At 40.7% G+C, this 23,997-nt stretch overlaps 1 protein-coding gene across 1 annotated transcript in view; it reads left to right on the forward strand.

Moving 5' to 3' along the window:
- plxna4 (plexin A4) overlaps positions 1-23,997 on the forward strand; it is a 213,231-nt gene that overhangs the window by 174,474 nt on the left and 14,760 nt on the right. Inside the window, exons 15-29 of the mRNA XM_056235791.1 lie at positions 505-641; positions 1,091-1,258; positions 1,555-1,648; positions 3,100-3,339; positions 3,430-3,576; positions 4,026-4,260; positions 4,924-5,066; positions 6,431-6,699; positions 10,711-10,777; positions 12,116-12,262; positions 13,902-14,061; positions 17,652-17,755; positions 20,102-20,201; positions 21,617-21,807; positions 23,476-23,645. Of these exons, the coding sequence (XP_056091766.1) occupies positions 505-641; positions 1,091-1,258; positions 1,555-1,648; positions 3,100-3,339; positions 3,430-3,576; positions 4,026-4,260; positions 4,924-5,066; positions 6,431-6,699; positions 10,711-10,777; positions 12,116-12,262; positions 13,902-14,061; positions 17,652-17,755; positions 20,102-20,201; positions 21,617-21,807; positions 23,476-23,645 (2,372 nt within the window). The remainder of the gene's footprint in view (positions 1-504; positions 642-1,090; positions 1,259-1,554; positions 1,649-3,099; positions 3,340-3,429; positions 3,577-4,025; positions 4,261-4,923; positions 5,067-6,430; positions 6,700-10,710; positions 10,778-12,115; positions 12,263-13,901; positions 14,062-17,651; positions 17,756-20,101; positions 20,202-21,616; positions 21,808-23,475; positions 23,646-23,997) is intronic.

Below are 23,997 nucleotides of genomic sequence, written 5' to 3' on the forward strand. Positions count from 1 at the left end.
CCATTTATTGCTTTGTTTGTACAAGACATTATTTAACATAATTCCATGGATTTTTCAGACCAATTAAAATATATTTCAATATGATTCTGTGGAGGAGATGATCTTGCATGACACTGGCCACACTCATTTTATATCCATGCCACACTTTTCCTTCTAGCACTCCCAGTGCACATGCTGATATAACATCCATAATCAGATTGCGATCCAGCCATCCAAATGAATTGAGCTGTAGTGTCATTTTTCTTGTTATGGAGCCATTTATAGCATTTATCAGTTTTATGCAAACATTAATGGCTTTTATGTCTCATTCATATGTAGTAATTGGATTATGTGATTCTTGGGTGAGGAGGGCAATTGGTGTTCTGAGAAAAAGGAGGTGATAATCAGATTGGGAAAGAGATACAGAGGATTGAAAAACATGAGGGTTTGCCGCCTTACCTCTGCCGTGTGATTTGTAAGCTTGTAAATAATTCCTATTGTTTGTTTTGATCTTGATTTCTACAGATCCCTAGACTGTTGAGTCTAAAGCCGAGTCGAGGGCCAGTATCTGGGGGCACCATCGTCAACATCACCGGCAGCAACTTGGACGCGGGTAGCAATGTGTCAATCATGTTCAAAGACCAGAAGTGTACCTATCAAAGGTAGGGTTGAATGGAAAAGTACAGTGCAATGCCCTTTTGAGGTGGTATCTTTCTTTTGGTTCGTTTGCAGGTCACTCAAAGCCTCTAAGAGAAAGTAAATACTGATCTTAACAGCTTTAGAGTTTCTGATTTTTAATCAATAACATCCGTAGCCATCACTTTCTTTTTGCTTGAGGTGTAGCCACAGTGTCTAATCATATGAGTGAAAGATTAAATTAGGTCTAGTAATCTTTACTTTAATGGGAATACTCTTTACAGCCATTGAATAATACAAAGGCAATAAACTAAACAAATTCCTAACCGGGTATTAATACACATATAATAGATGACGATGGATAAGAGACTAACGTTTTTTTTTTTTTTATCAAAAGTTTTTTTGTGTTAAATATTCATGCACTAGTTATCTGAAAAACTTTGGTGATTGTTTTTTCTTCTGTTTGATGACACAGGAGAGGAGGACAGTGGATAACGTGTCGTTCTTATGCCTCCATGCAAGGCTACGGAAATGTGTCTGTATCGGTCTTCGTGGATAAAGCCCACATTCACAAAGATCTCAAGTTTGAGTATGTGGAAGATCCCACAATCACCAAACTTGAACCTGAGTGGAGCATTTTCAGGTGTGTGTACTACAAAGCCATTTAACACAGGGTCGTTGGAGAAACTGCCCATAACATTGTCCAAGACCCTAAGATGAGGGAGGAGGATCAAGAATATTATTTTTCATTATTTTTCCATTTCGAACTTGATATCATTGTGGACATTATATGGTTAAAGTTAATACATTGTTGATTATTTTGATTAAAAAAATATTATCTACATATTATGTTATTAAATTGACCAACTAATTTTAGGAAATTTTTGCAAAGTTAAAAACTTCAAAAAGTGAAAGTTAATAAACATGGTGTTTTCCCAGTGGCAACACACCATTGACTGTGACCGGGACAAACCTGGACATCATCCAGACCCCTCTCATCAGAGCCAAGTATAAGAACTTGGAGACGGTCAACGTAAGTACAAACGTTTTCCACACAGTAAACGATCACTCGGCCTTCACCTAACCTGAGGCTAGTGAACTGGAATGACCATTAGCAGACTATTCCACCTGCTCCAATCACCTGTGTCGGCTGCGCACCATTGGATTCAGGACAGTAGCTGCATGAAAGAGGGAAATAGAGAGAGAGAGAGACAAAGAAACAGACAGAGAACAGGAAGACTGCCAGGTCCCAGCAGCAGTAGCAGCAATGTACCCTTTGTGCAGGAAAGAGGAGAATGTCATAACACAGGGTGGATGCATAGACAAGGGTATCATGTTCCCCGTCTACAGAATGGACCCAAAGAGCCATGGGAGGCTGCACTCAGTGAGATCTGATTGAAAGGCAACAGAGACAAAAGACCGTAATGTTATCTCGTGCACGTATCTCACACATGGCCGCGTTTAGCATCTGGGCTGCGATATGATTAGGCTTTGGCACACTGCTCCTCAAAGCACAGCAGAAAAAAGTGTCATACCCTACCTCGCAGTCTCTGAAAGAAGTTGTTTGTGGGGCACAAGATGCCTTGTATCCTTGTTTGTAATTTGATCGCTCATAACTAGTCTGAAAAGAGTTTGACCAGACTTTGTGCGCTGAAAAAAAATGGTGACTTGAAATCTATTTTATCTTGAACAATTCCACCCGTTACAACCTTCTATAGAAGTCTTTGTGTTAGAGGAAGTGAAGGTTCGTCTTCCTGTCTGCTACAGCTTTGTGAGGAATCCAATTAAAATGACTAGAGATATCTGTAGGGATGTTTTTGATGGTGAGTCTGCTGTCTGGGTGTTTTAACAGTCAACTGCAAAGCAGTTGGGTTCACAAAACTCAAGGGTCTTGTTAGGTATTTTATTTATACACTTCAAAGGGAATGTGCATATAGGTTTGAATTAAGCTATGCCATAACTTTACATTTAATAATCCTGACCTCTTAATAAAAAATAAGGGGGAAAAGTAAATAAGTAATCTGAGAAACACTGACTTCATGTAAATAATATGTATGGGATTAAGTATTAAATGGTCTGATTGCAGCATTTAGCTGCAGTGTAAATGTGGTCTATGTAAGAGATGAAAAAAAGAGATGAAAGACAGGGTCAAGGATAAATGTCAATGTCAAATCTCTCTCAAGGAGGTAGAGGTGAGCGCAGTTAGTTGCCAGAACTGCAGGCACAATCAGAGTGTGACCATTTTAAAAGTGCTAATAATTTAGTACTGCTTTGTTGAGAAAAATTATATCTTGTGTGCGCTCTAGAAACCTCCATTGTAGGACGTTGAGGTTAAATCCTGGTCTTTTTATTTGATACTAATTAAAACAGTCTGAATTATTGTTTGAAATGTAAATGTAATATTGTTGTTAATCTGAATCTAAATGTTTCTGTTTTATTCTGAATCACACACCTACAGCAAATATGTCTATGTCCCCCTACCAGATATGTCAGGTTCTGAGTCCCACCACTATGCAGTGCATGGCCCCAGAGCTTCCCTACAGTCTGAGCAGGCAGAAGGAATTGCCAGAGAGACCTGATGAGTTTGGCTTTATCCTGGACAATGTTCAGTCTGTGCTGGCCCTCAATAACACCAACTTCATCTACTACCCGAATCCAGTGTTTGAACCGCTTAGTGTGTCTGGGGTCCAGGAGCTCAAGCCAGGGTCTCCCATCATACTCAAGGTAAATCAAGTATTAACCTAAATCTCTGCATTATCTGTCTTTCAATTTTCCAATGCAGTTGCTACATATGTTTGTGAATGTGAATTTCAGGGAAGGAACTTCCTCCCTCCAACCCCGGGTGGCAATGGGAAGCTCAATTACACTGTTCTGATTGGAGATAAACCTTGCACATTAACTGTATCAGATACTCAACTGCTCTGTGAATCGCCCAATCTGACTGGCCGTCACAAGGTTCTGGTAAGTTCTGGTGCAATACTAGGGCACATATCCACTTTTCACAGTGACCTAATGCTTTAGGGACTTTTCTACATAAATAGAAAATACGTCCCCAGTAGGACTTATTAGAGCTGGAAAACCTAATAAAAACTTGTATGCTTCTCAATGAGAAATCTGGGTGGCTGCCTGCTTCACTACTTGTTGACAGTCGTACAAAAGAAAGTGCAACAGCCCCTTACAGTCATGAACTCGCAAAAGAAACACACATTGTACCCCTCTGCTGTTGGGCCTTTAGCCTCACTACACAATAACACAAATAACATAAAATAAATATCTCCATCCCTAGATGTATTTTGATTGGATTCGAATCATAGCATTGGTTATTGAACAAGATACCACACAGTATTGATTTTAAATACAACAAAGTAATGATTTTTATCAAAACCTATGCAAAATGTGCTCCTTTTTAGGCTCGCGTGGGTGGCATCGAGTTTTCTCCAGGTGTGGTTCACATCACTTCTGACAGCCCTCTCAGCAGCACTGCCGTCATCAGCATTGCAGGTGCAGGAGGCCTCCTTATCTTCTTCATTGTCATTGTCCTCATTGCCTACAAGCGCAAGTCCCGCGAGAGTGACCTCACCCTCAAGCGGCTGCAGATGCAGATGGACAACCTGGAGTCCAGAGTAGCCTTAGAGTGTAAAGAGGGTAAGTAGTCTTGGGGGGGAAGTGGATTAACAAAGTGATGTCAATTTAGATTATGAGTTAGAACTTGCTCGGATTTGCTAAATCCTTGAAACAGTAATAAAAATACTTAGAAACAGCCTCTGCAACATTTCCAAGACATACGCACAGCAGTGGCAAGGCCAGAAAGTGAGTGGACCTTGGAGAAATAGGGTGGACCTCAGTGCCTACTCTGAAACTAAAATTTTACAATGCATGAGATAAAAATAGGGATGCAAATTACCTTTTTGTCTGAAAGAGAAAAGGACTGAAGGACTGTATAAACAAAGAGTAAGGACCAATCAGGGTCTTTTTTTTTGAAGTGGGAGTGTGCTTGGATTGGATTCATCACTCAAATTGACAGCTCGTGCATTTAGAATAGAAGCGCACAACTGGAAGATCAGCACTCATCTACTAGGATCTTATTACCTAAATGTTTACACATGCAGGTAGTTCTAATGTTTTATGTATTTGAGCGAATATTCTCATGTATGCAGTATTTTTCTTCTCCATGTATGCAGTATTTTTCGTGCCACCCTGGCCCTTATGTAGCCCTCGCCACTGTCGCACAGATAATTGTCAAGTTTCTCTGAATTTTTTATTAGTGCCCTCAACCTATTTGTTCTTCATGTTATGTGTCTTCCGCAGCTTTTGCAGAGCTGCAGACAGACATTCACGAGTTGACCAGCGATCTGGATGGAGCTGGTATTCCATTCCTGGACTACCGCACATACACCATGCGAGTTCTGTTCCCTGGCATCGAGGAACACCCTGTCCTTAGAGACCTTGAGGTAACCTAACAATTTTAATGATGCAAAAATGTTTTGTGCAATAATAAATTTGCATCCAATGGGCCCTTTACTAAGTTCCTGAGATGTACATTCATATATTTACATATTCATGTATGCATGTAATTACTGCATTGTACCTGTGTGAGGAACAGTCACATTAATGGCTGCTAAGTATATTTTTTGTTCTTTGTTTTTTTTGTTTTTCTGACTAACAGCACAGTGGGGTTGTTGGGAATTAAAGCTGTCACTATGCTGTTTGTGTTCACCCTCAGTAAACAAAAGGCAGCAGCTCTCATTATAATCTACATGCAGTCTCTTTCTCTTGCTTAAAGTAATGAGCTGCTCTCTGATTCACAATCATTCTTTTGTTAATAACAGTAATGACATGTGACACAAGTGGGGTTTTTTTTCTGAGTGTGGGGAACAGAATTAAAATCTAATGCATGGTACACCGAGCTACAAGTAATTTATGCCCCGCTATGAGAGTGATGGACCATTTTAATTGGATCACATATATTTCTTCAGCCAACATACGAGCCATACCTTACCTGCTAATGCCAGATGATCTCTGGTTCTTATCAGCTATATCAATTAAGACTTAATTGGAATAAACGTCTCCTCTCTCTGGAGAAGTTTATAGTAAAATCACAGCTAATGACAGGAGCCGTCTAGAGATTCTGACAGGTATTTAATGATTATTGATGAGGCAAATCATATCAAATGATGTCATGAGGGTCTCTGCTTGGTTAATTGTTTGGCATCAGGTATTCTTAATGCACAAATCATTCTAACCCAGTGAGCAGCTTTTAGTAAATGTAGCCTGTTCATATGCATAGTGTTTTCTTTTTTTATTATTATTTTTTATAAACAGTATTTGGTTCTTTTCAGTTTAAATGCCTGTGGGTGTTTTATTGGACACTGGCAGAGTATTCTGTAGGCCAAATGAGGTGCTGGAAAAGCTTTCCAGCCAAATAAGCCAAGCTAAAGTTTAAGTGAGCATTCTTAAACTTCACAAAAATAAAAATGGAGGTATTTATGATAAGTTGCTTAGCTGAAGGAAAAACTACATGAAATAAGGCCATAATTGGATGCTTTTCTCAGTAAAACAGGACATTCAATGAGGAAAAAATGTAGGGCAGGGCTTGATTTTATCCATCAAATATTAATAAATAAATAAATAATAAAATCTTAGGAATAACATGCACTGATAAATCATGCAAAATAATACCCAAACTGTGTATTTACAAAGTAAATTGTGTCTAATTTGATTTCATTCATTCAATGAATATGCTGATGAATAATCACATTCAGGCTGTGAATTTTCATCTGTTTGTAACTGTTGTTTTCGCTTTTCTTTCCTGCAGGTGCCAGGTTACAGACAGGAACAGGTGGAGAAAGGCCTAAAACTGTTTGGACAGCTTATCAACAACAAGGTTTTCCTGCTGTCCTTCATCCGAACCCTGGAGTCTCAGAGAGGCTTCTCCATGCGAGACCGCGGCAATGTCGCCTCCTTGATCATGACTGTTTTGCAAAGTAAACTGGAGTATGCAACCGACGTGCTCAAGCACCTGCTGTCTGACCTCATTGACAAGAACCTGGAGAGCAAAAACCATCCCAAACTCTTACTCAGAAGGTACTAGACATATGCACATGAAAAGCCATCTCAAAAATCTAGTCCTGCAGTCCAGTGGGTTTTACTGATTATAAATGCCCCTCGTGTGTGTAATCAACAGAGCACATGTTCCAAATTTTGGGATCATTTGAATCTGCCTCATTCTAATTATAGTTAACTCCATTGATGAGAGCAGATGACCTCTGTGAATTGTCTTTGAAACGTGGACTCTACAGTACGCTGAATAGGAATAATTGCTTTTGGGGACATTAAAATGCACATTTTCTCTCCCAAACATGGAATTCACTGACATGCTCATCATTAAATTGTAATTAGGATTAATTAGCTTGAGATCCAATTAACAGTGCACTAAAAACCTACTGAATGTGAGGGAGATATGTGAAGCTTAATTCCCGATGCAATCAACTTCTTTGTATCACTGTATTTTAACAGCATAGAAGGCAATATTATTACTATACCATATTGATTTTTCTCCTCTCCACTCATTTGAACTCTTCTGTTTTTTTTTTTTTTATTCTTAATGTTCTAGCAGTTGATTTGTAAAGTTAGAGTAAAGTTACATGTAAAGTTAAAGGGTGACACTTTTGATATATATTTTTTGGGGGTAAATAGGGGCTCTTTCTGAGAAAAATAATGACAAGGAACACAAAAGAATTCATTGGTCAAAACAAGCTTTCTAATAGCAACAGGATGATCATTTGACAACTACAAGAGAAGCTCCTTCACTAAATCAGAACTGATTCAACACCCTTGATGGCAAGCATGATTAATTGAAACAAGCGAAGGGAAGATTAATTGCACAAAGAGCTGCTGTACATATAAGTGGTGAAAAATAAGATATTTTTCTTGTTTCAGTCAAGCTTCTGTCAGGCACAAAAACAAAAACAACCCTGCCACATTTTTGTAGGCACCTGCAACATCTGCACTTTGGGGATGTTAGCTACAATGTCCCATTATAAACTGTAGTCCAGTGGCTCCTCTCAACTGGTTTTGCTTTAGGATCCAGATTTTACATCCAACACAGTACAAAAATTGTTTGTGTTAAATGTTCTTAAAATGAAACACTGAAATGTTGCAACACATGCGTTTTTCCAATGAGCCTGTGTTGCATTTTTGGGTTGTGATCCTCCAGTTGAGGAGCCCTTTTTTAGTCCATATATTTGAATGGATGACCCTCACGGGTATATGGAGTGATCTTCACTACATGGTAACTGTCTAACCTCTAACACCTGCTTAGCAAAGCTAGATACAGAGCTCTGGGCCAGAACAGTGAAGCTTAATCTGTTGTCTGAGAATAGTTTTCTCTCTTTCACTGCATGATTTCTAAATCTGTGTTTAAAATGCAGAGAAGCAGGACATCTTTGGCAGAAGCCTCCAACCAGCTTTCCTTTTCCCATTTCCAAGAAAGCGCTTGCGACAGCCGCCCCATCTGTCCAGCCTCAACCTGAGTTCACAAGCACACACAGGCTAACTAACTAACGGGCGGCTTCTAGAACCATCTGTCGTATTTCTCCCTCTCCTTCGCTCCCTGCAGCCCACTCTACTCATCTACGATTAAAAATAACCTCTCCGATTGTGCAGCCCATTTTCTCTATATGTATGGCATCAGTGAAGTTCACGTGGGTCTCCTGTTCCTGCATATGCTTGTAAGGCAAGGCAAGGCAAGTTTATTTATATAGCACATTTCATACACAATGGCAATTCAAAGTGCTTTACATAGAAGAAATTAAAATAATCAAAACAAATAAGAATAATTAAAACAGTTTAGAATAAAAAATAAAATAAAGTAGTACTGGTCCACCCCTATCTGAGATGTACACTTATTTTTACTCAGACTTTTACTGACCAGCACATTCAAACCCAGTTATTTCACGCACACACAGTCACGCAGAGCTGCATGGAAGTCCTGTGATTATTCTCTGGGGATAATCCTCAATGAAGGGGGACCATGGTTACGCAGCGGGACCCGACAATGCGGCGAGCGGACAATCTTCTCCACGTGAGGCAGAGTGCGAAATTGAAATTATTCCTAGCTTCAAGCTGTGTTCTTTAACACATGTGCATTAAGGAGGGGGACATTCCGGGGGTTTGTTTCAACAGACGATTGTTTGGTTAAGAAAATAATGCCGCTGATGCTGCAAGGTGCATAACGTCAGCACATTAGCCAGGTGTGTGTTCCTTCCTGGCCACCTATTAGCTGAAGCATGAGACTAGTAAAAGTAAAACCTTTACTCTGTCAATGCCACATGCTTAGCAACACTCTTAAATCAAATAACACACATTTGCAGTGTAGTATTTGTCAAAGACTGACACTTCTCATTTTGATTCTCTGGAATCATAAACCACTCTCAGGTCCTCGAAGTTGGTAGAGCTGGCTGTTCACATCCATTTGCAGTGGCAGAAAGCAGCATCAAATGTAAATGGCCTTTTCTGGATGCGAGAGATGAGGAGGAAGATATATGGAGCTCTTTCCTCACCCCCTTTTTCTTTTTTATGGAGCATAGCTCCAATGTGCCTCTTTGCGCATTCACCGTGGAGGAATCCTCCAGCCGATTTTACTTCATTCCACTTTGAAATGGCTGTTTAATCAGGGGGAACTAAGCACCAGGTGATGCCACATCCCATTCCTCACCACTGGATGGGCATCACTTTTCCTGCCTCCCTAAACCAAAGCCAAACAAGAGCTTGCTTTCAGTGCCAATGATATGTGACATAAGGATTTGGGGGACAGTGATAGTTGGTTGCTCTTGGCCCTGTGGCAGAGGTTGTGCCAGGATTGTCTGGCAACAAGGCTACTTGTTCCCCCTTCGGTGAGCCGAGAGGTAACACAGGATATGGGTAAGTGAGTTTATGGGGTCTTGCCAACAATAATTACCATCAAATCAGCCAATAGAAAAAGAAAGGGAAAGCTAATGGGAATAAGTGATAGTACACAGAGGCGAAAAGTTTTCTCACTCTTGCCGTTTCCTTTCTTTATCTATTTTTTTCTGTAATATTCTACAAATCGGGGTTTTCTCCCACCTACTGTTTCTCTTGTAAATGATCCAGGCATTGAGAACAGTCGGGAGTGAGGATGATTACAGGGCAGTGTTAGGATGGAGATGAAAGGAAAGATGAAACGTGACCCCGTTGACCCCTGGACCAGTCCTCCATTGGCCCACTCAAGGCAGTGGCTACAAAACAAGGGGACACTAATCCTTTCCAGGTGTTGCGCCAGCTTAGTGGGCACATGCAGACACGCATGTACCCATGGTACTGCGCAGCGGCAGGTCTTCGTACGGCAGTGGGAGAGAGGGAATGCAGGTGGCAGCTGGGGGATGCAAGGCGGCAGAGTATGCATAGACACACACACACACACACACACCACAATGCTGTAATCCTGAAATATTGATGCTCTGTGCCATGGCTCATTGCAGGGCGCCTTGGCAATTCACCAGCTCCCTGCGGCACACACAGACTAGAGACACCGGATTCATGTATATTGGGTTTCACTTTGTTATAGTTATTATGTATGTACATCTCTCATGCCGGATCAGAGCTTGTGGTCCAAGCGAAGGTGTTAGCCAATCATGATGTACTTCGACGCACCCCAGCCCTCCATTCAGCCACCTTCTTTTGTAATGCGATACATTTAAAGCTCAATAGCCGGACTGTGGGGGGGGAGGAAATGAGTCCGGTCTTATTCCAGGCCAGAGTAGGTTCACTTGGCATCAATCCAGCTGGATCATATAAAGGCTTTTAATTGGGTTTCTTGTATTAGGGTCTCATGGATTATTGTGGTAATAAAGACAGCTTGCAGATTGGGGCTATAGATTCCAGAGCGCAATTCATGTTCTGGCAATTATGTTTGTTTAACAAAGTCCTATTCATTAGGAGACACCGGGCTTTGTGAAGTGAATTTTTCATGGTCGTGGTAATCGCATTTGTGTGTGACACTTGCAGTGATAATCTTGGCTTTGTGCTGCTTTTATTTATTTATTTACACTGTTTGTTCGCTTATTTGTTTTTCAGAACGGAGTCTGTGGCTGAGAAAATGCTAACGAATTGGTTCACTTTTCTGCTATACAAATTCCTCAAGGTAAGTTAGCTATTTGCATGTGGATACATTGTGGGTGTGTAACCACATATTCAGGTCTGGATGGCCCAAATGTAATAATTAAAAAACCAACGATTGAAATTAAATATCAACCATTCAACCATTATCATCAGCAAAGAAAAGAGATCACTCACCTTCAAGGTCATTCGGCACATGCACTGTTGAGCACAGAGAAGTCCTGCGGGAGCATTGGCAGTGATGCACTACAGGTGTTTGACAGAGGGGAGAGTTTCTGTCTAGTGTATAAATATGTGTTGGTGTGTATGTACATCTGTATGCGAATGTGTCAGCATGCACTTTTAATCAAAGAGGGTTTAAAGTTGGCCAAGTCTTGCTGACTCCAGCGTTTTTCGGTTCTTATAATGAGACGGTTGGCTTAGCAGGTGCTTCTCAATTCTACATATAGCACTGTGACCGTCGGCACCACTGCAGTCCTCTCTAGCACTTGTTATTAATCTCTTAATAAACACATCTGCTGCAATCAGAACATGGCATGTGCAATTTCAGAAATGTACAGACATTTCCTGGATTCTGGAATGCACAAAGCAGGCAATAAATTCTGGAAGTCAAGGCTGTTTTGTCCAGTCTGGTTTAACGGATTAGACCTGAGTGAATGAAGCCGAAACATCACTCAAGAGCTTTAGGATTCATTTAAGCTTAAATTGGCCTGTACTGTAAGAGTATGACTTTATTGTGACCTCATCCATGCGAAACCATAACATTATTATTGCAGTCACAAAACATTGATTTGAGTATTATTGAACAGTGCTTGACCAGCTGCCCAGACCACTAGTCATTTCTCATTTCAGCAAGCATATTCTAATCAAATTCAGCTAGACACAGTACACTTCAGCTTAATGCCTTCCTCTGGGTCTTCAACAGGGGGTCTGCCAATTGTTGTTTAATCTTAATGCATATTTTTTTCTCAAAAATACATCTGTTAACATGTTCAGCTAAATTCCCATTGTCCCTCCCACATTAAAATGTATTGAGAACAATTAAAATGTAATGTAAAAAGTATTTGACTCTGAATAATGAAATTTTTTTGTGGCTGCATATTGTCAATTTAATCATAACATAGTATGTAAATACATACAAAATACAAGAACTCCAGATATAGCTTAACTATCAATGGAATCTATATGAGTGAAATTGTGGTGTCAGTTGAAACTGATGCACTAGCACCACAACTGTAAAGCTCCGTTCAAAATGTCTATTACTGTTACTGAATGAGGGAATGATATCCCACATTCTCTGTAGGTGGTTGGTGTCAAATTTACGAGAGTGAAAGTGACAGAGTGCCTTTTTTTCCTTGTGTAGGAGTGTGCAGGGGAGCCCCTCTTCTCTCTTTTCTGTGCCATAAAGCAACAGATGGAAAAAGGCCCTATCGACTCTATCACCGGAGAAGCCCGCTACTCACTCAGTGAAGACAAGCTCATCAGACAGCAAATTGATTACAAGACTCTGGTAAGGCTCTAAACCACAGCGTGGATGAGGGAAGGAAAGATGAACCGTTTTGGAAGGATAGGGAAGGAGAGGAGTAAACTAAAAAAGGAATGAAGAAAAAAAAGGATAAATGGGTGAGGAAGAGGCTAAGTAGCGTGAAAGTACTGAGAAGCAGACAGGTGTGCAGGTAGAGAGAAGGGTAAGGTAATTTGTTTGGGTTGATGCAGCAAGCAATGCCCACAGTCTTCATGCCTGACAGGGAACACACAGGCTTGTTAAGACCTTTGACCTGTCTGCTGTCCTGTGGTGATTGCCAGTGTTGTGTTCAGCTGGCCACTGTGACAGGCATGAGCTAAGCCTGTGTTGTCAGGGCTGCACGTATGCCAGGACGGGCTGTTTACTGGGACAGCACGTCAGAATGCTAATCTGTATTCTGTATGAGACTAAGAGAGAAAAAGAAAAAAGGGGAATGTGGCGACTAGTTTCGTCGCTTGGGATTCGGCCCATTCCTCTGATTTGATGACTGTAAGGACCTGTTTCAGCTTCATCATTCTGTCCTCACTTCCAAAACACTTAAACAGCTGCTGATACACCACAATACAAGCCACTACCAATAGTACATTCTGCCTTCCCTACCCTGGTCATTTGCTGGTTACATTATCAATCATTTCTTACGCAATAAGGTACGAGAGGTTGTTATATTGACCAGTCAGCATCCACAACATTTTAACTGTATTGAAATCCCTCATACTACTTTTTTTTCTTCTTCTACACACTTTTCTGCAATTAGTTTAACATACATACTCAAACTTTTTGAAGTACTTACAAGCTATGTAATTATATATATATACATATATATATATATATATATATATATATATATATTCCTTACAGCCCATACACGGTGCATTTCATTGTATGGATTCTGGTTTTGGTTCTTCAGGAGAGTCCATTATACTGCTGGACTGTAAGTAATTGAGCTCTCTTGTAGTGTGCGATTTTTTCATCATTTAACAGGTGCCAACAAGGGCCTTCATAGCCTCTATATGCTGTCTCTCTCATAAGAGAGAGGGCCTTTTTTTACTGAATTTTGTAATTATGTCTGATGGTGGTGAAGGTACTGGTGGGGTGGTGTTAATGACAGCTATCATCAGAGATAGATAATCTAACAGGAACTAAGATGAGGAGAATTAGTGTGTTAATTGCAGACTGGTACAAGCTGAGGTGTGTGAGGTGACAACTCCCTCAGGGTGGCCAATAGACTTTTACACTTGTGCCGTTATACCTGCTGACTACGTTCACTCATTCAGAAATGCCCCATACACGTTTGACCAGAATACGGTACTGTCATACATCAGATCTTGTAGGTGTTAAATACAGATCCTAGATCAGTCTTTCTGAGACATGCTGATTTCAGTAGACATACTGAACATGATACCAGCTCTCCATGGGGCCTGGATGAACTTTTTAACAGAATTTGCTCTTTTGTTTAAGGTTAAAATATTCGGCTTACATGCATGGATGCATTTTAGCATTCTTTATAATCAGCTGACACACAATACATTTCAAATCATGCAACAAGATAATTTTTCAGCCACATAAATATTCATGTGTCTCCCACGCATGTGCTAATTGAGTAATTCTGTTCTGTGTCATGTAGGTGGTGAACTGCATGCATCCAGACAATGAGAAGAGCCCAGAGGTGCAGGTGAAGGTGCTGAACTGTGACACAATCAGCCAGGTGAAGGAGAAGATCTTGGACGCAATCTACAAGAATGTTCCCTATTCGCACAGACAAAAAGCTTCTGACATGGACCTGGGTATGACAAGCATTATGCTATCTTTAGATGCCTTTACCCTTTAAAAACGTTTACGCCTTCATTTGCCCTGGTCAGGGGATTCAGTGTGTGAATCAATGACTTTTGCGGTTTTGGAATGATGGGTGAAATGAAGGTGATTGGTCATTAGCCTTTGATTCACACTCAAGCTCACATCCTGTTATTTGTAATTTAACAGACAGGGTCCTGGGGAACAATTGTGATAGAGGTTTTAGTAATAAAGTCCGTAAATTGCCCTTTACTTGGCAATTTACTTGGATTCAAACCAGTAACCTTGAGATTATTAGCCCAATACTTTAAAAAACACTACAGTAGCAAAGTCGATATTAGGCAGACACTTTCTTATTCAAAGATATTGGACAAAGCAGAGGCAGTGCATCTAAAGATAAGTGGTTTACACAATCACATATAGCCAACAGGTTGTACACACACCTTCCTATTCAAACTGCATAGATTGTAACTTGCCAATTGCCTTCTTATCCAAAGCCACTTTCAATACATTAATGTCAGAGACTGTCCACCATATCTATTTGTCTTATCTGGGAGCAGTCTTGTTCCAAGGTAACAGAACATGCCAGTAACTATTTATTTCATGAATAAGCTTTTTTTTCTGGGATTTGAACCAATAACTTTCAGATTACATGGCAGCTTTTACATCCTCCAACTCACTTCCAACAGCCAAATTTAAGCTTTTTACTTAAAAGGATAGTTCATCCAAAATTCTAAGAAAAATGCCTCCGTGTTTTTTCTTCAATTTCTCCCCTTTCTCCCAATTTCAAAGCCATACAGGTTTGCAATGGCATGATGGTTAGTAAAGTGATGACAGATTATTTATATTTGGGCAAACTGTCTCTTAAAGAGAATAAAGTTAATTTGGCATGCCAGTAAGTTGATCAATACTTCTGGGGTTTGAACGAGCAACCTTCTTATTACAACCCCAGCACTTTTACCACTAAGCCACTGCTACCTCCATGCATGCGTGAAACGTACATGCTGATAAACAAATATCAGCTGCGACAGTATGCTTGAGTTTATTTATACACGACTAATTGACAGGTGGGAGCATCTCACAGTTACTGGGAAAAAATAGCCAGACTGATCTGCATAGAGCTATTTTTTTCACAAATTCCAGATGAGAATCAGATTGTTTTTGCTGTACACTCCTCGTTCCACATTGACTAGACCGATCTGGTCTTTGTTTTGTTTTTTGCAAATAGCATATTTCTCAAGCCTATTGCTAGTCTATCCATAAGGGAATGGAACCATGATAAGTGAAGAAATAATTTTACCCTCTTCGACAGGCTCTCCTGTGTAAAATGCTTCATGGGACCCGGGGGGCAAGTGTGTTGTTTTATTATTGTTTTATAAGGGGGGGGGGGAATTGAACAATGTCTGAGGGAGTGTGTGTGAGTGTGTTGTAAGATAAAGCAACGGGCATCCCCGGATGAGAGGAGGCATCTCGGCATTCCATAAACGGGTCTCAGTGTCTCCTGAGCACACTCTCTGGCCCGATCCGGAGGCCAGATAAAGATAATGGGTAATAGGAATGAGGTAGCCTCCATCTCCTCGATCCCTCTGAGACAGATTGGACCGGAGTGTTTCTGTCCCTTGCCTTTGTTTTTAATTCTCTCTGTCACAGTCCCCTGAGGGCAGGGATGGAGGGAGGGAAGATAGAAGGAAAGAATGAGAAAGTGATGCAGACAAATCAATGAACTTCAGCCAATCCCAGTCTCTATTTTAACAATTTATTTGGCTTGATTCTCTATCCAGCTATATCCTGCTGCTGTCGGTTTTGCTCCTGTCCTGTTCTTTTTTTATTTTCGGCAACACTTTATTTTAAGGTGACGTGGTTACAGGTAACAGTAACGAACCCTAAACCAAAACCTAACCCTAACCGTAACTCATGTAGTTAAGTACATGTAGTTAAGTAATATTACTCAGTACTTGTTTGAGTAAGTACAATGTAACTACATCACCTTAAAATAAAGTCTAACCTTATTTTAATTTATTTTCTGTCCCGTTTCCTTATATTCGGTTTCTTATTTTAGTCTGTTTTTTGTTTTTGTTTTCCTTTTTGTTTGTTTTTAAAAACATTTCTCTTATTGTTTCTTAATTTTTTCTTTGCGTGTCTTTTGTTCTTTTTGTTTTTCTTTTAGTTTCTGTTCTCTTTGTTTCTGTTTCTCTTATTCTCTTTGTTTATTTCTTTCTTTTAGTTTTTTATTCTTCTCTCTGTTTACTCTTCTGTTTGCACTTCGATCCTAGGCTCATTTGCATGTTTATAGACAGTACTGTTGTGAGATATAAAACAATGGTCGGGCATCTCCTGGAGATTATTCTCATCACCCAGAGACATGTTTCATCATCCTGCTTGTGATTGCAGTTTTGCTTTTCTAGTTGGGATCAGAGCGAAATATAGCAGCAGGCGGTGTGAAGAGGCCTCACTCCTCTAGCGTTCCAATCATACATTTATTTGCAGCAGAGGGGTTTCCAAAAAAAAAAAAAAGAACAAGAAAGACGTCTCTCTTGTTCCTGGCCATGTTTTCCGTACATCACATTGCAAAGGGATATGTTTATTTCATTCAGCACTGATACCCATCTCATCACCGTTTCACATTGCTGTTTCTGCTGAGGCTGCAGACAGTGGCTGGTGTGTGCTGAGGGGAAGGTGGGAGAATATCTTCGCATTTTGTTGTGCATCTCTAGTAAGTTCAGTAACTACAATAAGAGCAAGCTCAGCAGGAGGCTTAACGCGGTCGATCAGGGCCGTTTGGGCACAAGATGCTCGACCCACTACAGATGAAAAAGGAAGTGGCTTTCAGCAGTGGCTGTAATCACGCCCATCGATCCACTGGCCACGAAGGCCCGGCTCTCTAACAAAGGGCAGAAGAGATTAATTTACCTTTCCTTTCCTTCCTCTCTTTCTCAAATGCTTCTTCACGTACCCTTATTTTCTCTCTCGCTTTCATTTCTTTCTCCTCCTCTCTCTTAGTATATAGACTTTGTCCCTTTCCTCTTTTCTTCTATTGTTCCCGTCTTAAGTTAAAAAGTGTGGTTTTGAGCTCCACTTTTTTTTTCAAAGCTGAAGAAAGAGAATTAAATTTAAGATTACTATATGCTATAAATACCAGCATATTTATCACCATGAGAAGTTTTTGTACTAACACTAAGATATGCATAAAATTGTCTAGTGTCTGCTTGAGTCCGGAAGCTTAGTGGCTTAATGCACTGAAAATATTTAAATAAGGATAAAAAAACGTGTTGTTTTTTAAAGTAGCTGTATGTAGTTCTTGTTAAAATGTTGTGTTAACAGACAACTATAAGTTAATCTCTTGAGAGAATGCAGAGATTAAAAGAGAGAATGATTTAATGAAGAAAATAATGATTTAATGCAAAATTCCCTGTTCACTAGGGCCAAATGACATTGTATCATTGAATTATACACTTTCTGTAAAAATGCACTTTTGTGAAAAGTGACGCACATAAACGTGAATTGAATTGAATTGGTTCTGCTGCACTTTCAATATTACTGTATTAAACATTGGATTTAACTTCTTTGTGTTATCTCGTTGCAGAGTGGCGTCAAGGCAGAGTGGTACGAGTTATCCTTCAGGATGAGGATGTTACCACAAAGATCGAGGCTGACTGGAAAAGACTCAACATGCTGTCTCACTACCAGGTAAGATCTTGTATGTGGACTATTCACTTCTAGGTAAACTCACTCCTGTAATGGGGCGTTCAGTATGCAGGTTTGTCATACAGTCAGAGGTCCAAGACATGAATGCTTCAGAGCGGTAGAAATCTGCATTCTCTCTTCTTTCTATCGTCTCTACCATCCCTTTTCTTGTGAGAAAGATTATCAAAGAGGCTTTGGTGTTGGCTGTTTTCTACTCAAACCGTCTGCCATCACAAAGGATTTAAGCCTATTAAATCTACCTTAAATCAGAAGGAGGATGAGCATTGCTGTTTTCTATTTAAAGCAGCATCTCTAGATGTCCCAGTACATTTAATCTGACAGCAGTGGGATGCAGGTGCAGGTGGAGCTGTTGTCTGACACCCGGGTTAGATGATCTAGCTAATGACTTTTGATAAACAGCTCTCTGTGTGATGTAAGTTTTAGCGTAGGCTTTCAATAATAGCGCAGATTCTGACAGAGGAACTAATACTGTAACAAAGAGATTTGAATGTCTTTTATGAGGCTCAGAAGTGTAATGCTCTATTAATGTTTGTCTCAGATGTAACAAGGAACCTTTACAAGGTGATTAGTACAAAAAAAGGCTGAGCAGAGAAATGGTTTCTATGATGGTAATTGCTTTTGGTTTGTGTGTCTTAGTTGATCTAGTTTAGGGAAACATACACACTGTTAACATTCATTGCCTCTCAGCCTTATCGAGGACCCTTTTGCCCCCATCGACCTCTATAATAGGGTTCAGTCAAGGCACTTCCAGGTCATTTCGAATGCCGAGTCTGACTGACAGATCTCTTACATGGTGGACAGGGACCATTGAGTTTCAGAGGTCAGGTATGGCAATGCTGTCTCAGCAGGGGACTGATAAAACCTGTCTATCTGCAATTATATAAACATTTAAGTGTGAAGAACCCCAGACTCTGTCAGACTGGGCGGGGCAGTTTAGGCTGGATAGGAGACAGGCGGCGCTTCATTACGGTGTAAATAATTTCCTTCATAAGCCGCCTTCCAAATGAGCTTTTTGAGAGAGAGGAGTCTGCACAGTACTTAAATTAAATGTCACGGGGCGGCGCATGGGTGCAGGGCTGCAAGCGGCAGGATGGATTAGCTGTTGATTGGAATCGGAGATGAGATAATGAAGACAGAAGTTAATTCATTTTCAGTCGGGGAGGGCATGCTATCCTTGACAAAAAAGCTATCAGACACCCTAAGCCTGTTAGAGTTGCTCAAGAGGGGGAATAGACATTCTGTGAACCCCTGTACCATATTCCATTTCTTCATTTCTGTCCTTGCACCACATACATGTTTATGACTGACTTACTTTCATTCCTTCCTCTCTAATGCCACAAATTCCCTAGTTTAGTGTAGTACACAATATAAAAAGTCATGCAGTGCTGATATGTCTGTCATGAAGCATCCTCTGTGCATTTCTAATGTACATCTCAAGTCATCTTTGATACTTTACTCCAAATCAAGGTGCTACAAAATACATCAGGCTCTGACATTAATTCTTTGATGTCTCCTCGGGAAGCTTCACATTGGGGTTGTATAAGCCCCATCTCAGATATCTGATGTGTCTGAATGCTATCACAGAGACTCTCTTAAAGCGTAAACTTGCTCGCAGAGGAAAGATAAAAGATAAAATCTCTGCTGTTTTCTAAAAAGACCCTTTTCAGGGAAATATAGCCCTTGTCTTTCACACAGACATTGATCTACACTGAGGTGTACACTGAGGTCTGTTTTGATTCCATTGAAGTTTGGACAGCTATCCGCAGCAGTAAACGAAGACGGCTTTACGTTGATTTAGTCCTGGGAGAAAAGAGGTTAAGGGTGTAAGAATAATGTCCTAATGGTCTGTAAAGCCCATATTCTCCCTCCCTCCCTGTTTTCGTGTCCCTGTGCAGTTCTGAGCCCACACCATCTAGATCTACAAAGTCACCTCAATTAACCCTGTAAGTGCCGCAGGCATTCCAATAGCAAATTATGTAGATGGAGGGGTGTCTCGTTGGGGAGTAGAGGCCCCCACGTGTTAATTGAATTTGGCTTGCTAAGGCTTACTGTGCTTAGCAGTTGCTGAGGCATATAGTTAAATAGCCAGGCCCATCCCACCAGAAAAGACTTATTGAAATGGAAGCAGATTATCCCATCTTGTCCTCATTCATGCAGTTAAACATTTACCTGAGAAATTGATGAGTTTGACCAATAACCCAAACCCAGCCATTATGATGCTGAAGACATCATACTTGTTTACAACTATTTTTAAAGAGGTCTGAAGTGTAGATATATTGTGTGTTTTTTGTAAGTTGTCTATGATAATCTTTGTTTCTGTGTCTGCAGGTGTCTGATAATGTTGTCGTAGCTCTCGTTCCAAAGCAGGTCACTGCATACAACTCTGTAAACAACTCTACTGTCTCCAGAACCTCTGCTAGCAAATATGGTTTGTGTTTGTCAACTCCTTTATTCCTTTTCTTATTTTAGAATGCATCCATATCTCCAAAACAAAACACATGGCACACAAAATATAAAACATTAATAATTTACTGACTAAAGTTTCTAAAGCAGGGCAGGGTAACATTCCACCTAAGCTGCACAAAGAACAGTAAAGGAGTTTAAAAAAAATAGTCTTGTCATCTCATAGGGAGGTAAGAGAAAAGCATGTTAAATGTGTAGCATCTCAGCCGCTCACAAAAGGGAACAGGAACGAAGCTCAAACGGAATTACGTGGAGAGAGCCGAGATAGTCAGGCAGCATACAAAGGTAAAAGCAGAGAAAATGAGTCTCTTTGCACTTGACTTTCCTCCTGAGACTCTGAATCCGTCCCTGTCATTCGCCCGCCATCAGTCCCTTGTACGATTGGGTCTGATAAAGCTCAAGATCAAAGCTCAGGGCCGTCCAAGCACTCCCCCTACACATCAAATAGACCATTAATATAATCTCATCTCCATATACTTTCCTGCACTCTAAATGAGCCATAAAGAAGAGAGATAGGGAGTGTGACAGATGGGAAAGACAAGAAAATAAAATGCCACACATCACTTCACTCTTGCAGAATTACCTTCAAACTACATGGAGGTTCTTCAAACAGGGCGAGCAAAAGACCACTCTTGAACCTTCTGGGTATGATGGAAAGATATTGTGAAAAGAAAGTGATCTTTGTGAGGCTGCATTATTAATCAAATCTCCACCAAGTATAGGCTAGGTTCACACAGTTAGTGTTTATGACTGACAACTTGTAGAAAGTATTCTGAGGTAGTGTGAATGTTGTAACAGTGAATGCAAATATATGCACACTCACATTCCTTTCTAATTTCTTTTATCTTATTTGTCATCCCTTCCTGTCTGTCTTTTTCTGAAGGTGTTTTTGTCTTTCTTTATCATTTTCCTTTTCCTCTTCTCTCTCTCCTTCCCCTGGAGAGATTGATTTCTGTTGCATCTGCCACTGTGAACCGTTTTTTATCTTGCCAAATCAGGCCTTTGCCAATCAATTTTCTTTTCACACTGTGTAAACATTCATCGAGTTCTGTGTTTTTTTTTTAATGTCATGGCTGATCTCTCCCTATTGGCTGAAGCATGAATATTTCATCTGGCCTGACACCTGTTCGATTTTGTGTCCGCCAAAGTGAGCGAACACGCACGTCCACCTGAGAGAAAGCATGGAAGAGAGAAAGGGATAAAAAATTAAGCATCCATACATTCTAAATGATTCATATTCCAATGTCCAGTACTGCACAACAAAAAGCAATGTGTTTTGTACAGATAGGAACAGATATGAACAGCTGCCCGGGACATTTGTCAGCAGAGGAAGATTGAGGAACCGCCATCTGATGGGTCTTTGTCTTTTCCCTCCAACAGAAAACATGATCAAGTACACGGGCAGTCCGGACAGCCTGCGTTCCCGCACACCCATGATCACGCCTGACCTGGAGAGCGGCGTTAAGGTGTGGCATCTGGTAAAGAACCATGAGCATGGAGACCAGAAGGAGGGAGACCGTGGCAGCAAGATGGTCTCTGAGATCTACCTGACCAGGCTGTTGGCCACCAAGGTAAGCTCTGCCGGCATTTGTCAATGTTGTCAATGCATCTTATCCTTCTAGAAACACATAAACCTTCTAGAATGAGGCCACAGTGTCAAATGGTTCATGTTTATGCTATTTGCTCCAAACTGCAGTTGGTCCGTCTTCTCCATTAGTTTCACTCTTCATTTTCCGCAGAGTTAGTAAACAGATGGTTAAACTTGGATGTGAAGTCCCCTGTCCATGTTTTCTTTAGGGCTAATGCTGGGAAATTAAAGTACTGGGAAGTAAATCTGCTTTTTGCAGAACTGTATGCGTGTCTGTGATTCTGACCACCAAGAAATAGTCCTGATGTAACCAAGCAGAAGGGACACAAGACTTTTTTTCGAACACACACATGCACAAATGCCCTGATGATTACCCTACTGCGCTTGCAGACTGTGTGTCATATTTTTAGATGGATTATTTCTGTGAAATAACCAGTTTATCACAGACACCATCTTTCTTGGTGAAAAATGATTGGTGTGACGGCACTGTAATTGACTGTTTGGCTTTCACCCCTGCAATAAATACCAGTGATCTGCCTGGGGTACTGGCGCCTTTCACATTCGGTCCATCGGTGTCTCTGAGGATGGGTGAGCTTTACCTTTTTTCATCTCCCTCCATTATGCCAGGCTTTATTTAATCTTTCTTTCTCTTTTCCCCTCTTTCTGTTTGCAATTACACAAATGTTCTTTCCTCACCTGTCTGGAACGAGATCACTTGAAGTTTAATGCTTCTCTGACTGCCAGCCTGTGTCTGGTAGCGTGCTTTTAAGTGTGCTGTAATGACCAGGTACATTTCAAACGCCTGCAAATAGCCACTTTGCTTTCTGGGCGACTAATGATGATGTCAGTCGTCACACAGGATGACACCTGTCAGAACCCTTGCAGTCATCCCTGTCGCCAGCCTCCTGCAGCTGTCTCCGCGTTGATACAGGGCGCGAGTGAGAAATATGTATTTTCATCTTCATAGGGAAAAGATAAGCTGTCAGGGATCTGGGACACAGTAGAATTATTGTCGTGATTGTCAGCTAACGGGATTTTTTCTTCTTCCTCGCCGACTCTTGCCATCTGCTCGAACGGAAATAGGATTGTGTGTGCTGTGCCTTGTGCACACCTCATCCGGACGCGAAGCCGGTGCTGGCTGCAAGATACGGGCGGCGCTTTTTGATACTCTTTCTTTTTCCTCTCTCACTCACTCACTCTTCCGTGCATCCTATCAGTTCTTTCATTACAAGTGGATTAGATTCTGTCGTCTTCTCTCCTTGTTAGACTCACCGCCATTAAATCAAATTAGGGTCAATGGTGCAGGTTGGACGTTAATCCATCCGCACAAAGCAGCTTAGGTAAGAATCGCTTCCGTTACGTGATATTAAAGGTGAACTTCAAAGTAACACTTTCACTATCAAAGAGCTTGATTCAGGAATGCTGGTTTCATTGGTGGGATTACTGACAGCTGGCCAAAAACACTTACATAAACACAGATAGCTGTTATCATTACTAAATATCAGGAAGACTCATATATGGACAGTCTCTGTAATACTGACAACACCAGTTAAGTAATACGTTTAAGTAATTTAATGAAAGCAAAGGACAGAGAGGATGGGATGGAATGGATGAAAATTAACCCTCTTCTCCATTCTTTGTGGTTCCTCAGGGCACTCTACAGAAGTTTGTGGATGACCTGTTTGAGACCATCTTCAGCACAGCACACAGAGGAAGTGCCCTTCCTCTTGCTATCAAGTACATGTTTGACTTCCTGGATGAGCAGGCCGACAAGCACAGCATTCACGACCCGCACGTCAGACACACATGGAAGAGCAACTGGTAAGTTGTCTAAACATAAATTAATATTCATTATTGTATTCTAACATTTTTATAAATTAATATAAAAACATATATATATATATATATATATATATATATATATGCGTGTGTGTGTGTGTGTGAGTGTGTGTGTGTGTGTGTGTGTGTAAAACTATAATAACAGTCAGGCCCATAAGAGCAGACATCTTGATATCCCTTCCCTGATGTAGCTGATGTTACCGTGGACAATGAGTATGAGAGAAATTAATAACACTCGTTTCCAAATTAATTTCACCCAACCAATTTAAACCCACGTCCCCATGGTGGAAGGGGGTTGTGGGGGTTAAATAAACAACTAGCAGATCCAGTGAGA

Source organism: Rhinichthys klamathensis, unplaced genomic scaffold (assembly GCF_029890125.1).
Source record: "Rhinichthys klamathensis goyatoka isolate OS25496 unplaced genomic scaffold, OSU_Roscu_1.1 h1tg000430l_1, whole genome shotgun sequence".
In the NCBI taxonomy this organism is placed as follows: domain Eukaryota; kingdom Metazoa; phylum Chordata; class Actinopteri; order Cypriniformes; family Leuciscidae; genus Rhinichthys; species Rhinichthys klamathensis.